This window comes from Heptranchias perlo, chromosome 1 (assembly GCF_035084215.1).
Source record: "Heptranchias perlo isolate sHepPer1 chromosome 1, sHepPer1.hap1, whole genome shotgun sequence".
In the NCBI taxonomy this organism is placed as follows: domain Eukaryota; kingdom Metazoa; phylum Chordata; class Chondrichthyes; order Hexanchiformes; family Hexanchidae; genus Heptranchias; species Heptranchias perlo.
Window position 1 is genome coordinate 42652822 of NC_090325.1, and position 17683 is coordinate 42670504.

The 17683-nt window shown below is 41.3% G+C and overlaps 1 protein-coding gene across 2 annotated transcripts in view; it reads right to left on the reverse strand.

Annotated features, from left to right (window-relative positions):
* Window positions 1–1626: 1626 nt before the first annotated feature.
* The window catches only part of LOC137325809 (ciliary neurotrophic factor receptor subunit alpha-like), a 258914-nt gene continuing 242857 nt past the window's right edge, over window positions 1627–17683 (reverse strand). For both annotated transcript variants that reach the window (XM_067990936.1, XM_067990947.1), the window contains exon 9: window positions 1627–4103. In XM_067990936.1, the coding sequence (XP_067847037.1) occupies window position 4103 (1 nt within the window). In that variant the 3' untranslated portion in view covers window positions 1627–4102. The remainder of the gene's footprint in view (window positions 4104–17683) is intronic.

Here is a 17683-nt window from a genome sequence, read left to right on the forward strand (position 1 = left end):
CATTCCTCTTTCTGTTCTGAGGTCATGGAAGGTGTAAATGCAAGTTCTTAATTTAATTCAAAATATATTAGACAAGAAATTACTGTTGGTGATTTTAGTGAATGAATGTCTAATACATTCAGATGACCTTCCTTTGGCCACTATTTCAATTTAACCTGATTATTTTAAATTGTTATTGCCTTCATTAAAATAGCTCACAGAGGAAGTTCATATGAATGCATTAAGTATTAAGTACTAAACATTTGTCCACTAATATTTGCAACTGTAATTTCTAGCATATTATTTTACAAGGACCCCATTCTTCACTTGCACACAGTGAATAGTCTGTAGGATTTGTTACAAGAATAGTTTAGCATCTGTGCCTTGTGGACATTTGATTGTAAGCTCCTGACATCTGCAGCAAACCAAGATTAATAATAATGGAGGCAATTTTCGTGCCCGGTTTGTGCTTTAAAATGGGACAATAGTGGGACCAAAGTCACGATTGGAATAGAAGTGTTGACTTACCACTTGGCCGCCTGTTCCAATTTTTGGGAGGACCTTGATTTAAGAGGCCAGAGCACTCACCAGAAAAGGCAGGGGCCACATGAATAAATGTAAATTGGTGTCAAATGGCTTGATCACGGCTCCCGATGCCATTTTCATCTCTGCTATCACCAGTCCCTGATGCATCCCACCAATCATGGGTGGTTGAAGTTGGGAGGCAGCCATTTTGAGCACACATTAAAGGGATCCTTAACTGTAGTCAGGGAAAGCTTGATGCAGATTTGGCACTCCTTTTTACTGCAGTCGCTGTGGGTTATGAGCCTTAAAGGCTTTCATATTTAATGTGTTTGCTGCTTTTGGTGCTGCAAAAAATTTGCTTCTTTTAGAAACTGCTGCTCCATTTCACTGCTGATGCTTTCATCCCTCCCCTTTAAGATGCTGCAGTAGGTCCATCAAAATTGGCCACCCAGCCAGATTTCCTACCCCAGATTGGCGAGCTGCCTCTAAGAAGTGCATCAGATTAATGTAAATGAGGCCCTACCACAAAAATGGCTTGGACTCCATACTGACTCTTTTCTGGAGGTGGAACAAATACCTGCCTGATTAACATGGTATACAAAAATCAAGCCCCCCACTCTCCATTATATCATAAGAGGGAGAGTCCATACAAAATTACTATTTAGACAATTTCATCTGTAGAAATTAGTGCCCATTTGTGGAGATTCACCCCTTTTCCCTGTGTGTGTTGCCTCACACTGTGGTATGTTTCTATGGTCGCCAGCTGGTCTCCAGTACTTCACACAAGTGGCCAGTATTCACGTAAGCCTTGGCAGCAGGAGTCACTGGTTAGAGATCTGAATTAGGAGCCCTAGCTGAATTTTCCCACACTATAGCCGCCAGGTGAGCTAAGAGCAATTGTACTGTCCCAGATCCTGCACTGGTTGAGAACAACCAAATCAACACAGGCCAGGAGTTGAACCTGGAGTCCTCCTGTTGCGAATGGCTCAGTCCTACTGACCGCAAAACCACACAGGGAGCTTGTTTAATATCTCCTCAGGTAGATGAGCCCATAGCTCATTGGTTTGAAGTAACGTAACAATTTCTAATTACACAATTGAAAAACGAGTGACTCTACGTAGGTCCAAAAAAACTCAATTTTACTGTTCAAAAATGATACATGGTATACAATAGAAGCTACATAATAGTGACAATGGTAAGAAGTATTCTCACAGAAAAATGTTAAGCATAAATATTGTGTTTTGGATTGTTGATATAAAATGCAGTTACTCACAAAATAAAGAAGGAGAAAGTACACACAGTCGAATCTCTTCTATAAGTTTGTTTTGGGAATTACACAAATATGTGCGATATGATGACCATGTTATCTATGACCGAGGGAGCCATAAGCACTGTGTGTTGTACCAGAGGTGGTAATTTATCAGAGACTGTTACAAGAAGAGGCTACTGTACTCAGGACAATGTGGATATTGGGATGAGTAACTTGAAAGGCATTCATCACTTAATGCTGTTCTTTTTAATACAATATTTGGAAGAGTCCATTTCATCAGTTCACAAGGGGGTAGCTTCCACCAGGAATATCCGCGATATATTAGACCACATGCAACAGGGTACAACCATTACACAATTCATGGGAAGTAAGACTAGACTAAGCTTTAATAAATATAATGGCAACCGTCTTTGATAAGAATAAATCCCTTTAAGAGTGATTTTCCCTTTGGTATAATAGAATTAACCTTATCAGGGCTCCACAGAATATAGGAACTGTGAGAGATGGAGATGTACAATCCACCAAGTAACACACCTGAAGGAGCATGCTACAATGGATTGTATGCAGAGGTAGCCAGGCAGAATTCTGACCCACAGCAACTTTGAAAAAGTCTTCAGGTAGGTAGTTGCGATTTGCTTTTGAACACTTGTTACCACACAAACATGTGAAGAAATCTATTGGTTGTAATGTATGTTCTTAGATAGCCAGAGACTAAATTTAAAAAATCTTTCTAGCCCAGTGCAGAAAGCAATGGGATCCTTTCAACGAACCTCCATTGGGGTTGACTGGAGCTGAAATTGTCCTTGTTTGGATGACAAAGATGTAGTTTAGCACTAATCACTGAATCTTAAAAACAGTGAACCTACACCTGTCTCTACATTCTTAAGCCTTAAGAAGAAACATTGTAACAGATATTACAAAGTGTTTGCAGATGCCCATATTGGATTGACACAGTCCCAGAAAACACTGTATACATTTTGGAAATAAAACACAGCTCAAAAATTACATTAATGATGTTATACAAAGTTGGATTTTATTCAACATTAAAATTATAAAATATTATTAAATAAAAATATGGTTTGTTGGGTAACTTGATTTTGACTAGACAGAAAATGGTATTTGATAAGTGCATTATCATAGAATAATGCATAGGTTCAAATAGGTTTGGTGAATATGGCAATCGCTTCTATATACATAAAGAGTCTTGGAAATCAAACAAAATTCCTATATATTCAATGAGACACCATTGTAAGATGACCATTTTCTAATAAGTGAGCTCTTATTTTTGTTTTTTATTAAAAAAGATCAAGTTTCTAATTCTTACAATAGTCTAATTCTAACACTTAACCACTAATTGTTAAATAAGTCATTTTTGAATGTGTAAGATAAATTGTTAAATTCTTTACAGAAGAAATTTGTGGACTGAGCTACTGACTTCTGTAACACTAAGTCTATGGTGATTATTAATTGATAGACAGATACAGGACTCCTGACATTCTCCCTGCACAACTAACTTTACGTTGGACCTGTGTACTGTTAAGGTTATGTAGGTGGCTTTATTGGAAAGTATGTGAAAAGTTAAAATGCTCCCTATTATGTTTTAAGTATTTTTAAAAGAAAGCTAACAAGCAATGATGCTATGTGGATTTTTTTTACACAACAGAATTATCTACTATTATAACTGACTAGCATACAAATATGTTTTCCAGTAAAAAAAATCAATGCAGTCCATCACAGGCGTATTAGGGCATAATGTTCATAGTGGAGCATTACAGTCCCATCATCTGATATCAGCCATAAGTACAAAACATTGTTTTAAAACAATTGTGATAAAATTACAGGCCACAATCCGCGCACTCAAAAATTTCACAGTACTGTTACCAACAGTATCCCTGTCATCTATTAGCGTCCGCTCTCACTACACAGATGCAGGTATTTCGGCAAGCAGAGCATTGTGGTTAAAAGTTCATGGAGATCACGGTGTCTTTGGCATGATGATTTAGCTGTATGTGGTTGTTTTTTTCTCATTCATTTTTGAAAATATTTTCCTCACCAGATGCAAGATTAAATGGTATTCATTTGCCCTTCAAAAAAATATATCTGCAAGATGATGTGTCCGGTAGAGATCCATGCTTTTGCTTTCTTTCAGCTGATGTGTCTGTGTTCATTGAACTTTCACAGGGATGTGAGCTTTACATTCCTAGGAGTCTATTTTTAGGAATCATGTTGAAAGGGAAATGCATTGGATCCACATCCACATGTGCAAAATAAAAAGCATGGATTCTCATAATTGCTTTTGTCTTTTACTACAGGAAAGCAAAGTAATAATCTGTTGAAAGAAATAAAGTGGTGTTAGAAATATTTTCTAATCAAAAATAATTTTAATTTACATTTCAAAATATGTTTCGACTATATAGAATAGTGCAGTGAAAAGCCTCTACTGTGATCTGTTTCACTTAAGACATTCCTAGTAGTCATGGCAAGCGTTATTCTTCAATAATAAGGACATGCAAACTGTGGATGATAAGGCATTAATAATTCATTGACAGTAGAGAGGACACTCTATCGGACATTGCTGAATATGATGTTTATTTCATCCATAATTCATAAGCAACAAAATTGTGAGTTAATTATATAGGTTCACCTTCATGAATGGTCTGACACTATATTTAACAAATTTTCTATGCATTGTTCTACTTATCAATAAATTTCCCTTTTATTGTACCTGGCTGAGTCTGAACAACTGTCTGACTCGTTTTCCTTTCTCCCTTTGACCTTGAAACAAAAATCGAAAAGTGCCAGTTCCAGCCAGAATTATTTTCTCCTTCAGATGCTGACTGACCTGTTGTGCATTTCCATAATTTTTTTAAAATTACCTCTTTTGTGGAGATTTGGTGTATTGCTATGGTCTCTGTGCAAAGAGTACAGTGAAATAACAGATAGGGTGTTCATAGATGATAAGAGAGACAGTGAGGGATTATGAGCTTGATTGATTGTTTAGAATATACTTATTTGGTGTCATTGATTCAACAACACATTCAGTGCTGTAAGTTGTTAGGCTTACTGTTGCTGAGATTTTCACTGCTGGTAGATCATGGAAAGTAGTTCTGGGTGGGTTGTTATCCCACATACATGGAATACATTCTATACAAGAGATAACAATTATTTATCACAAAGTTTTATTTTCACAACACTTGTTTTCATTATCAATTGTTTTTATTGATTTTTCTTCCATTTTGTCTTTTGCCTTTTTGGTTCACCCCATGAAAGGATGAGCAGGCAATCAGTTCCCTAGTTTTTGAAAATCCTGCTCTGTAACCTTTGCTCTTTGCCCTTCCCCAAAAAATATAGTCACTATCTGTAAGTCACTTTTTTAGGAAATTGTAAGTGTACATCTGTGTCTTTTCAGTCCATGGCATAGTGCATCACAGCACCAATGAGTTGTGTCACCTCACCATCCTGTTACATTTAACTATAGGAGAACATTTTATTTATTTTAGAATGCTTGGAAAGCACTGTACTTCAAATGAGAAATGATGAGTACAGTCCCTGTAGGTTTCCCCCAAATACTTGTGATTAGTTTAATGGAATATTCAATGTCTGCAATTAAGTTAAACAAGATAAATTCTCTTGGATTGGCAAGTGCTTGCCTATATGGCTGTGCAGCCTATGGGACTAATACTACAGACCCACAGTGGAAGTAAAAATTGGGAGAGATGTAAAACAGGCTGCCGATTCGCTATCACCCTTTTAGCACTATCACTCAAAGTCAAAATTTACTCGAATGTGTTTACAGACTTATAAAACTTTCTTACAAGATGATGCATATCCTGCATAGCATCTATGAAAGAGATGAAAATGTTCATTCACTTCCCTATTATGACCCTGAACCATTTCCAGCCCAGTGAAGTCAAGTAACCTGCTGCCAGCTTTTGTCAATATTATTCTGTACCCAGCTAATACCATCCTAATTTTATATGCCCTGAGCAACTTTCCCTCTTCTTTCCTTCCAGCCATTGATGCACTTCTATGTTGACATACCTGAGCTCAGGAGCTTAATGAGTGACTACCTCGCTCCAATTCTTGACCCAACATCTCAAAACTGTGGTATTCCTCAGTCTTTCCTTCCTTCTACAATGTACACACTTTTAAAACCCAAGCTTGGCATCACCTATCACTACTTATTGATTTACCCATCTTTATTCTTACTCTTTCAATCTTGATAGCTGTGTCCCACAATGTGGGCCTTGGTCTTTCACCTATGTTTCTCAATTAAACTAAACTGTGGTCAGAAGCCCACATCCTACATGGAGATGAAACCCACCATGCAAGCATGCTGTCTTTGGTTTTTATTAATGCTGTTAGAGTACAGACACTCACTTACATGTTGCTCAATAATCATGGGAATTAATAAAATCCTATCAACCACAGAGTGCTTTCCTGCATGTCGGAATATAGCGGAGCATCAAATTAAGAGGAAGCACAAACTGTTCTTCCTGCTGTCCATCATGAATTAGCTTGAGGTTTGCAAAATATTCCTTTCAGTCCTGACAGTGTTGAGCAATTGAAGAGGTAGCAAAGACCTTGATCCACCTTTACGGGGCTAGATTTGACTCTACCAGGGTCTAGAAATCAAAAGGCAGAGCTCAAGGATTGCTTTAAATTCTTAATTGATATCTTGTAAATTGGTTAGTTTGTTCGGTTGCTGTGCTTTTTAGTAAAACTCTTGTATAATCATTGAGAGTAATATTCAACTAAAGAAGATAACCATTCTGAGCTAACTCGCAAATGAATGATCAGTATTTATTTAATTTACTGCACAAATTAAAAACAATTAAGCAAATAATACTTGCAAATATTTATCTTCTTTCCTACTATGGGAAGATTTCCTCTGTTAGCTATCTGTAATGAAATTGTAACCGTGAGTATGAGAAGTGGTTACAATTTCACTACAAATAGCAAACAGTGGAAACTCTTCTCCTACCTTAAGCCACTGCAGTAAGACTTATATTAAGTGCTGTTTTCTTTTACCCAACATCTTCCTTTTAATCCCTGGTGGTGGTGCAGTGCCCTCCACATACAGCAAGTCTTGTAAGCAAGTGGAAACAAGATCAGGGTGTGCTGTCCCAGCAGTGAACTGGATCAGAACCCTGACCTCAAGCCTGCTGCATACCTCTGGGATGAATTAAAAACAAAGCTGAGAAAAAAGGCAGCTCCATCTTGAAATAAAATCTTGTTTGTACAGTGTTTACAGAAGGAGTGGGCTAAGATGGCAGTGGAAATACACAGGAAACTGGGTTTCTCCAGGAGATGCAGAGTGCTGACAGTCATCAAAAGCATGTGATACCAATGGATACATAGGTCTTTGCACACTTGTTGCAGTATCAAGATACTTAGTAAAAATATAAATTTGCTGCATTCTGTTAGTAGTCCAAGACTTACTGTAGTAGTTTAAGATATTTAGCTAGACACTGTAGGCTACATAAAAAGGATATTTCATTTTTAACCCTTCAAGTACTAAATGCCCGTTGTGCAAGTTGAAAGAAGGGTAAATACACTCCCAGAGCAGAGAATTGCATGCCAGAAGTTCATATTGGAAAACTGGTCACAGAGGATAACGGATCTATTAAATAGCCCGACAATTTTTCATCCATTTAAATGAATGAACTAAAAATGGCGTGGGTCGCATAATAGCCACACTACCACCATACCTAATATTCTGTTACATGCTCCCGAGTGAACGATGGAAAATGATCCTTTAGATTCCTTCGGTCACCATTTTCTGGCACTTTTCTCTCCTCAAGCCACTAACTCTTGATAGGGTATGGCTTCAATCTTGCTGAGGTGAGTGCCTCATCCAAATACTCATTCATCACGTGCGAGTTTTAAAGAGTTATGTGACTGTGGGAGGCATTCCACATTGCATTTTTTATGTCTTACAGTTTCCCTGTATTACACCACATTCACATACTGAGAGATCATCTAGGTATGCAAGCTACACTGGCAAAGCAGCATTTCATTGTATCATAGTATCATAGTAGGTACAGCACAGGAGGAGGTCATTTGGCCCATCATGCCTGTGCCAGTTCTTTGAAAGAGCTATCCAATTAGTTCCACTCTCCTGCTCTTTCCCCAAAACCCTATAAATTTTTTCTCAAATATTTATCCAAGTCCCTTTTGAAAGTTACTATTGAATCTGCTTCCACCACCCTTTCAGGCAGTGCATTCCAGATCAGAACAACTTGCTGTGTAAAAAAAAACATTTCCTCATGTCGCCTCTGGTTCTTTTGCCAATCACCTTAAATCTGTGTCCTTCTGCCACTGGAAACAGTTTCTCTTTATTCACTCTGTCAAAACCATTCATGATTTGAACACCTCTGTCAAATCTCCTCTTAACCTTCTCTGCACTAAGGAGAACAATCCCAGCTTCTCCAGTCTCTCCACATAACTGAAGTCCCTCATCCCTGGTACCATTCTAGTAAATCTCCTCTGCACCCTCTCCAAGGCCCTGACATCCTTCCTAAAGTGCGGTACCCAGAATTGAACATAATACTCCAGCTGAGGCTTAACCAGTGTTTTAGAAAGGTTTAGCAATAACGTCCTTGCTTTTCTACTCTATGCTTCTATGAATAAAGCCCAGAACACCATATGCCTTTATAACAACCTTCTCAACTTGTCCTGCCACCTTCAAAGATTTATGTATGTGAATGCTCAGGTCTCTGTTCCTGCACTCCCTTTAAAATTATATCATTTAGTTTATATTGCCTCTCCTCATTTCACCAGTCTGTCTATATCATCCTGAAGTCTGTTACTATCCTCCACATTTCTGAGTTTGAAATCATACCCTCTATACCCAAGTCCAGGTCATTAATATATATCAAAAAGAGCAGTGGTCCTAATACTGACCCATGGAGAACACCAATGTATAGTTCCCTCCAGTCTGTAAAACAACCGTTCACCACTACTCTCTGCTTTCTGTTCCTTAGCCAATTTTGAATACACGCTGCCACTATCCCTTTAATCCAATGGGCTTTAATTTTGCTAACAAGTCTATTATGTGGTACTTTATCAAGTCATAGAATCATAGAAAATTTACAGCACAAGAAGGCAGCCATTCGGCCCATCGTGTCCGCGCCGGCTGAGAAACGAGCCACCCACTTTCCCATATTTGGGCTGTAGCCCTGCAGGTCACAGCTCTTCAGGTGCCCATCCAGGTATTTTTTAAATGAGTTGAGGGTTTCTGCCTCTACCACCTTCTCAGGCAGTGAGTTCCAGATTCCCACCACCCTCTGGGTGAAAATTTATTTCTTAATTTCCGCTCTAATCTTTCTACCAATCACTTTAAATCTGTGCCCCTTGGTTATTGACCCCACCACTAAGGGAAATAGGTCCTTCCTATCCATTCTATCTAGGCCCCTCTAATGCCTTTTGAAAGTCCATATACACAACATCAACCGCACTACCCTCATCAACCCTCTCTGTTAGTTCATCAAAGAACTCAATCAAGTTAGTCAAACACGATTTTCCTTCAACAAATCCATGCAGACTTTTATTTATTAGCCCATACTTTTCCAAGTGCCAATTGATTTTGTTCTGGATTATTGTGTCTAAAAGATTCCCCATCACCAATGTTAGGCTGACTAGTCTGTAATTGCCGGTTTTATCCATCTCCCCTTTTTAGAACAGGGGTGTAGCATTTGCAATCCTCCAGTCCTCTGGCACCGATAGCTAAGGGGGATTGGAAGATTGTGGCCAGAGCCTCCACAATTTCCACCCTTACTTCCCTCAGAAACTCAGGATGCATCCCATCTGGACTGGGTGACTTTTCTACTTTGAGTAGAAAATACCCACCCCCGAGGGCATTAAGAACCAGCCACCCTGTGTGGGACTGGAGTCCCTTCCCCAAAGGACGTTAGTGAACCAGTTGGATACTTACAACAGATCAGCAGCTTTCATGGCACCAACTGACCAGATTTATTGTATTCATATTCACAATTTGCCATGGTGGGTTTATGAACTCATGGGGCTCAATTTTGAAATGGTGGCGGGTTGGCAGCGGGGATGTGAAGGTGCGCGTGGCAAACCCGCATAAAAAAAACTTACCTTTATCGATGCGATTGCGATGCATCGGCAGCCAGCCTGATTGATAGGCTGGCTGCCGATAGGAGCTGCAACGCCGAGATGGGGGGAGAGGGAGAGAAAGAGAGAGATATGTCATCCAGCGCTAGAACAGAGAGTGGAGGGTGCTGAAGATCGGGGGGTGGGGCAGTTCAGGGGCCGGGGTGGGGGGCGGGAGAGGGGGAGATCAGAGAGGGAGACATCGGGGCTGAGAGGGATTTCGGAGAAGGGGACATCGGGTGGGAGGGAGAAGGGAGCATCAGAGAGGGGGACATCGGGGCAGGGGGGTGCAGGTGAAAGGTTAGGTTTATTTTGTTTTTTTAACTTTGTGCAATGTTTTTTTTATTTAATTTATTTACTTTATTTTTGCCTGATCCGGCCCTTCACGCCCGGTGAAACCAGGAGTGAATTGGAAGCTGTGGGAAAGCCACCCAGGTAAGTTTAAAATCGTTTTAACTATCTACCATGTTAGAAATAAAGTACCATAAGTACCTCAATGAGGTACATTTGGTTCTTTAACTATCATCCTCCCGGCTTTAATTGCCGGCGGGACTTCCGCATTCAGGAAGCGCGCTCGTCTGTGGGAAACCCGGAAGTCGGAGGGTTGGGGCCGGCTTCCTCACCTGCTTGGGATTTTCCTGATTTTCACAGCCCCCCTGCCCCCAACGCACCCGCAATTTCATTCGAAAATCGGGGCCATGATCTCTGGGTTGCTAGTCCAGTACTATAACCACTAGGCTACAGTACCCTTAGGTGATGTGATCTTTGGCTTCTTTTTCTGGCCACTAGTAAATGGTCTAGTGCAGCCTCACTCCTTTGTTTTCCTTCTTTCCTACATCAGATACCCTACTTTGACAGCACAGGGTTCTCCACATCTCCCACCGGAACTTCGATGGAAGATCAGCGGAAGAAATGGCGGAAATGGCTCTTTTTAGGGGTTCTGCTGTTCTTCCACCAAAGTTACGGTGGGAGTTCGGGACCTCTGTAGAAATTACAGTTGAGCAATCATGAAAAATCATGGACAAAATTCACCCCTGCTCTGTCTTATTATTTTAATATATTTAGCATTAAACAAAATGATAATCAAATGAATATTGTAATGGAATTACAGAAAGTCAATTTAATAATCTTGTGATTTAATGTTGATGTTGATACAGAAACACTACTGTAGTCCTCCACAAATTAATCCATTGGAAATCCAGGTTATACAAGGCTTTAAGGAATATCCTTGGCAAAGGAGCAAACAACTGTCCCTTGAATAAAACCTCCTACCAATTCACTATTTTTGCCAATATATTTCCATATTTCCTAAAGTTTTTTTGCATAGATTTACACCCATAATACTATACTTTTATGCTAAGTAAAGGTTTTCTATAACCTGGGGGCTATGTGGGTTATTGGCCCATTCTACTAAAATGAAATGAATGTGTGCATGCTGCCTATACAATTGTGCAGCCTATGGGACCAATATTGCAGTCCGGGTGCAGTGATACTGGGGTTACTGTACTTTGGATGCATAGTACAATGTCAGCTTATTAACATATTTTCTTGATGCTTCCAGTGCACACCTTCTGATGCCCTGAGAATGCATTGGAGTCAAGGGTTGGGTTATCTGGCACTAGCAGCTCTTAAAGGACTCTTAGCATCTTAAAGCAGCAGTGCTTTAAGTCCTGCTCCAGGTGGTGTGGGCTAGAAGGGTAATTCTTTTTGGTGGTGAGAGGTATCCTTCCATGAAGAGCAGAGTGGATGGAAGGTGCAGAAAGAGCCAATGCCGTTTCATCTACCCATAGAACTCAGGAGCAGGTGCGCAATATATTACAGATCTCCTAACGGTTGTCAAGATGAATTTGATCGCACTTTGCCAAATGTTACAATACATGTTTACAGAACATCATTGTAAATTGGTGTGACATCACAGAGTGGGAACGACTGGCACTCTGACCTAAATGCACAGGCGTGTCAATGCTTTTTGCTACCCCATCTGTATTGCTGCCATGCCATTGTGTGGCAAGGTGCTAACAACAAGCAAGATCCCAACATGAGCTGCATGCTCAGAAGCTCACCGAAAGCAGGAGTTGAGCTGCACACATCTTCTCTCATCTTTTTCATTCAAACATATATCTATCTGCTTGGAGGAGAAGGCCGCACATAACAGGCAACAGGAAATGTAACTGGGAGGGGGTGCAGCCTAGAAGTCCTCGTCCCTGGCCACTACCCCATCTATCCTGCTGGCCTTATTTATGCAGGTGGAAGCTTTGCCCCTTACAAGGCCCTGTGGAAGCTCTTGGTGAAGGCTAGATTGGATGTATCCATATCCCAATTTAGGGCTCTTCTGTTATACTCCTGCTGGAGTTACGGCAGAGTGCACTGGATGGGTTGCGGACATTTGGCCACAATGTGTTCAGCCATAATTATTTTTCCCAAAGGCTTTTCTCTTTCAATTTGCTCCTGTCCCCTCTTGAAGGCCTGAAGTTATGTTGCAGTAGTTTCATGGATGCTAGTGCCTCCTGGTTGTTAGTGGCTATTCTTCAAGTATGAGCCTAGAGAATTGGGTCGGGAGGCTATTTGACCATTGTTTGCATCCATGGACAGGCCACCTTTCCTTCTTTCCTCACCTGATATCCACATATGAATGCATTTCAGCAAGTATCACTGTATATTGTTCAGGAGCCTTGGCTAATTAATCCTAGCCCAGGGCATTAAAGACAACTGTAGAAGCCCTGTTGCCCATCCTTGCTAAGATCATCTAACTAAACACAGACTGATCATTGGACCTTGGACCTTCCAAGTTTGTATGCCTCAGTATCACACTGGGCATGAGGGGAGAGAAGAGAGAGCATTAATTTTTCTCCATTTGGAAACATCCTGCCGCTTCCAGAATAAGTAATAAAGTCAGATTGTCTTTGTGAACGAACCTATTGAAATTTAAGTCTGTGTCTCTTTAATCAGTTTTTTAAAGTGATTTTTTTTGTGTTCATCTTTTGCTATAGAATAGAACCTTTTCCATTTCAGGCACCCAATGCCAACATCAAGCACTCTTAGATCAGGTACAGCATGGTTAGATGCAGAGTAAAGTTCCGTCTGCTCTGTCCCAGTCCCAATCTCAAAGGAGTGGCCCAGTGCAAACTGCACCACTGTGGTTTTGCTGAGTGAGACTGCCAATTTAGTGCTGAATTGGTAGTCCATGCACATTATGATCTGGATTGAGATTGCCTAAACTCATTTCACGTTATAAAATGGGATCATTCTCCTTTAAAGGTGCTGACTCCCATACTATAGTTACTATAGGTACCGGACCAAGTGGTGGTCAGTTGAGGAGAAAATTAACATTAACTAAAACGACAAGTTATATGTAGCTTTTAAGTTCCAATCCAGGGCGAATGATACAATCTACTAAGAGAAAAAGCTGATGAAATGCGCTGTAATTAATATCACTGCGTAGAGAAGGGTTTGTACCTCATGTTCACTGTGATCTCCCGGAACTTGTTTTCAATCGCCTATGGAGAGTGGGGGGTTGTCGGATAGGAATTTCCCAGACTTTTGTTCCCTGAATTGGCCTACAGTTTTTATCTGTGTTTTTGCCTCTCTCAGGAGATTACATGACTACTAGTGGGAGGGAACACGGAGTCACAATGCTTTGTTGGATCGTGACTGTTTGGGACAGGCTTGATGGACCAGCTGGACTTTTTCTGTCCGTATGTTTGCACGCTCATCAATCCATGGGGGTGCATCCGGCTGTAAGGGCTGAGCTGCACCCACCTTGTTCCAGATGCCAATGGCAGGCATTTATGCCACTAGTCATGTTTCTAGAGCACCTGCCATAAGAACCAGGCCACAAAGTCTGGCAGAGGCTATCAGGCCGGGGAGTGTCAGGAGCTCCTCAGGGAACAAAAGGAAATTGACCCCAGTGGCCTCCTTTATAAGGAGCTGGTATTTAAATATTTTTTCTTAAGAAAAATATGGTTCCTCTTTCGGAGGGGGGGTGGGGGGTGTGGTCTAGGCCATAATCCTGGCCTAAATCACCAGATGGGACCCATTTCTGCCCTGTGGCAGACCTAAGGTATACTGCTGCCAATGAAACGCCAAGTTCCTCTGAGGCCTGGAAAAGCAGGAGCTCCTGATGTAGGGAGTCCACAATCCTGGCCCCACCCACTTCTGCGTCAATGGTCTTGTTTTGGAGATAGAGGCCCCGCATCTAACAGGCCATATAGGAAACTCCTGGAGAAGGCTGGGACCTGGTGTAACTGAGTCTTGGCCTTTTTATATATTTCTTAGAATCATAGAATGGTTGCAGCACAGAAGGAGGCCATTCGGCCCATTGAGCCCACGCCGGCTTCTTGCCATGTGGGCGATGCTGGCAAGGCTGCATTTCTTGCCCATCCCTAACTGCTCTGAAAAGGTGGTGATGGGCCTTCTTTGTGAACTGCCGCAATCCTTTTGGTGATGGGTCTTTCACAATAGCATTAGGTAGGGAATTCCAAGATACTGATTCAGTGATGGCGAAGTAATGGCAACACACGTTTAAATCAGGATGGTGGCTCTTTCAATGCACTAGGGGATCTTTAACTCCCTAGGGTAAATTGATCCCAAGAGATAACTCAGGGTAAATGACTTGAAGCTGTACCTGTATGTACTTCTGACAAAGGGCCTTTGTAACATTTTCTGCTGTCCAGTGCTCTCCAAACAGACCTCACCAGCTGCTCCAGTTGTGTTTTGCACAGTACACATAAAAAACACTTCACTGGAATGTAGTCAGCTGCAGTACCACATAACAGCACTGTCAACAAGCACTTGCAAAATCATTTTCTCACAAGTATAATATATAGCTTCCAGTGATGCTTTTAATCCACTGGGCCTTTTCACAGCATTGTACTGAAAGGTCTTAATGAAAACGCATTCATAGCTTTCAACACACAAACATAAATGCAATTTCCATCATATCAAATTTGTGAAGATAACTTTCTGTACATTTTTTTGTTAAATATTTAAAGAATTTTGTTGAAGAAAGTTAGATCAATGCAGTATTCAAGTGATGATTTGAACCACATCATTGGCACAACCTCTGCCTGGAACGAATCGGAATGTCCCAACCAACAGTTAGCACAAATAGACTTGTCAATTTTCATTTCAGCAGCCTGTTTCCCTGCTTCTTTAGTATCCCTCTTTCCAGTTTCTTTAGTATCCCTCTTTCCAGCTCCTTTAGTATTCCTCTTTCCAGCTCCTTTAGTATCCCTCTTTCCAGCTCCTTTAGTATCCCTCTTTCCAGCTCCTTTAGTATTCCTCTTTCCAGCTCCTTTAGTATTCCTCTTTCCAGCTCCTTTAGTATTCCTCTTTCCAGCTCCTTTAGCATCATTCTTTCCAGCTCCTTTAGTATTCCTCTTTCCAGCTCCTTTAGTATTCCCCTCTCCAGCTCCTTTAGTATCATTCTTTCCAGCTCCTTTAGTATTCCCCTCTCCAGATATTTCACTCCCCAGTTTCTTTAATAACCCTTTCCCTGGCTTCTTTAACATGCCGCCTTTCCCCCTGCTCCTTTAAACTACTGCTCACTGCCTGATTGAAACTATCTGGTTCCCTCACTTTCTCCACGATGCTCACCACAGACTCTTTATGCAATAGCTACAATGCTGCATAAAGTAGAGGCAAAAAGGGGAAAAAGGGGAAAAAATGAGAGAAAAATAAATTGAAGAGAGACATGAAAGTGAGGGAAGTGAGAAATAAAAATGTAGAGACAAAAGTGACAGAGAACAGAAATAGATAAGTTTGCAGTAGAGAAGGAGACTATTCAGCCCATTGTGTTTGTGCTGGCTCTTTGTTAGAGAAATCCAAAAATAAACCCACTGCCCTGCTATCTCTCCACAGCTCTGTACCTTCCTCTGTTTCTGAAGAGAGAGAACGATCAAAACGGAAGTGAAAGAGGAGAAAAATAGAGCTAAACAGAAGTGGAGGAAGATCATAGAATCACAGAATCATAGAAAGGTTATAGCACGGAAGGAGGCCATTTGGCCCATCAAGTCCGCATCGGCTCTATGCAAGAGCAATCCAGCTAGTCCCACTCCCCCGCCCTTTCCCCGTAAACCTGCAAATTTTTTCCTTTCAAGTACTTATCCAGTTCCCTTTTGAAGGCCATGATTGAATCTGCCTACACCAACCCCTCGGGCAGTGCAGTCCAGAGCCTAACCACTCGCTGTGTAAAAAAGTTTTTCCTCATGTCACCTTTGATGCCTTTGCCAATCACCTTAAATCAACGTCCTCTGGTTCTTGACCCTTCCGCCAATGGGAACAGTTTCTCTCTATTTACTCTGTCTAGACCCTTCATGATTTTGAAACCTCTATCAAATCTCCTCTCAACCTTCTCTGTTCCAAGGAGAACAATGCCAACTTCTCCAGTCTATCCACGTAACAAAAGTCCCTCATCCCTGGAATCATTCTAGTAAATCATTCTAGGATAAGGATACTTTTACAGATTCAACACTACCAGTGGCCTAAGCTGGAGGGGCATGAGAGTCTGAGAGTATTTTGTTTGGACCCAGCCCAACAAAGTTGGAGAACCACTGAATGAGATAGTTTGGTTCAAATTTATTGCCAAGAACAACATATGGCTTGAACGAGTCTTGAATGAAAGCATGCAGATGGGCGCATATATGTGAGGCGAACTTCCAGTGTGCTTACCATAATTTTGTCAGTAGTAATGTCAATGGACTACTGTAAGAAAGTCTTGAGCAGTTATATCGTTGGGCTAACTATGACATTGTCATTTACCCGACAATGGGGAAGATTGCTTAGGCATATTCTATCCACAAAAAACAGGATAAATCTAACCTAATGAATCACCGTGCTATCAGCTTCCTCCCAATCAGTAAAGTGATGAAAGGAGTCAACAGTAGTGCCATCAAGCAGCTCCTACTTACCAATAATCTGTTCACTGATGCTCAGTTCAGGTTCCGCCAGAACCACTCAGCTCATCACAGCATTGATCCAGACATGGATGCAAGAGCTGAATGCTGGAGGAAAGGCGAGAGTAGCTGCCTTCGACATCAAGGGATTTTGACTGGTATATGGCACCAAGGAGCCTTAGCAAAACTGAGGTTAATGGATGTCAACGGTAAACCCTCCATTAATACAAAGCAAGATGTTGTGGTTGTCAGAGGTCAATCATCACAGCTCCAGGCATTGTTACAGGATTGGGGCTGTTCACTAATGATTCTATGAAGTTCAGCTCCAATCATAAGTCATCCAACCATGAAGCCACCCTACAGAAGGACTTGGACAAGATGCAGACCGGGTTTGATAATTGTCAGGTAATATTTGCACCACGTAAGTACCAGGCAAAGACCATCTCCAACAAAGAAAAGGCCCAGCCAACTAGCCTGACCATCCATAACACTACAATCAGTGAGTCTCCAGTAACACCCTAAGGGTCACAATTGACTATCGGCTTAACTGGAGCAGCCATATCAACAACATGGCTACAAGAATAGAGCAGAGACTGGGTACACTGCAGTGAGTGGCTCACCTCCTGACCCTGCAATGTCTCTCCACCATCTACAAGTATCAAGTCAGGAGTGTGATGGAATACTCACCACTTGTCTGGGTGGGGACAGCTGCAACAGCACTCAAGATGCTTCACACTATCCAGGGCAAAGCAGTCCATTTGATCAGCACCCCTGCCACTGGAATGAATATCCACCCACTCTACCACCAGAATGTTGTAGCTGCAGTATATACTATCTATAGCATGCACTGTAACAATTCACAAATCTCACTTTGACAGCACCTCCCAGCCCTGTCTGC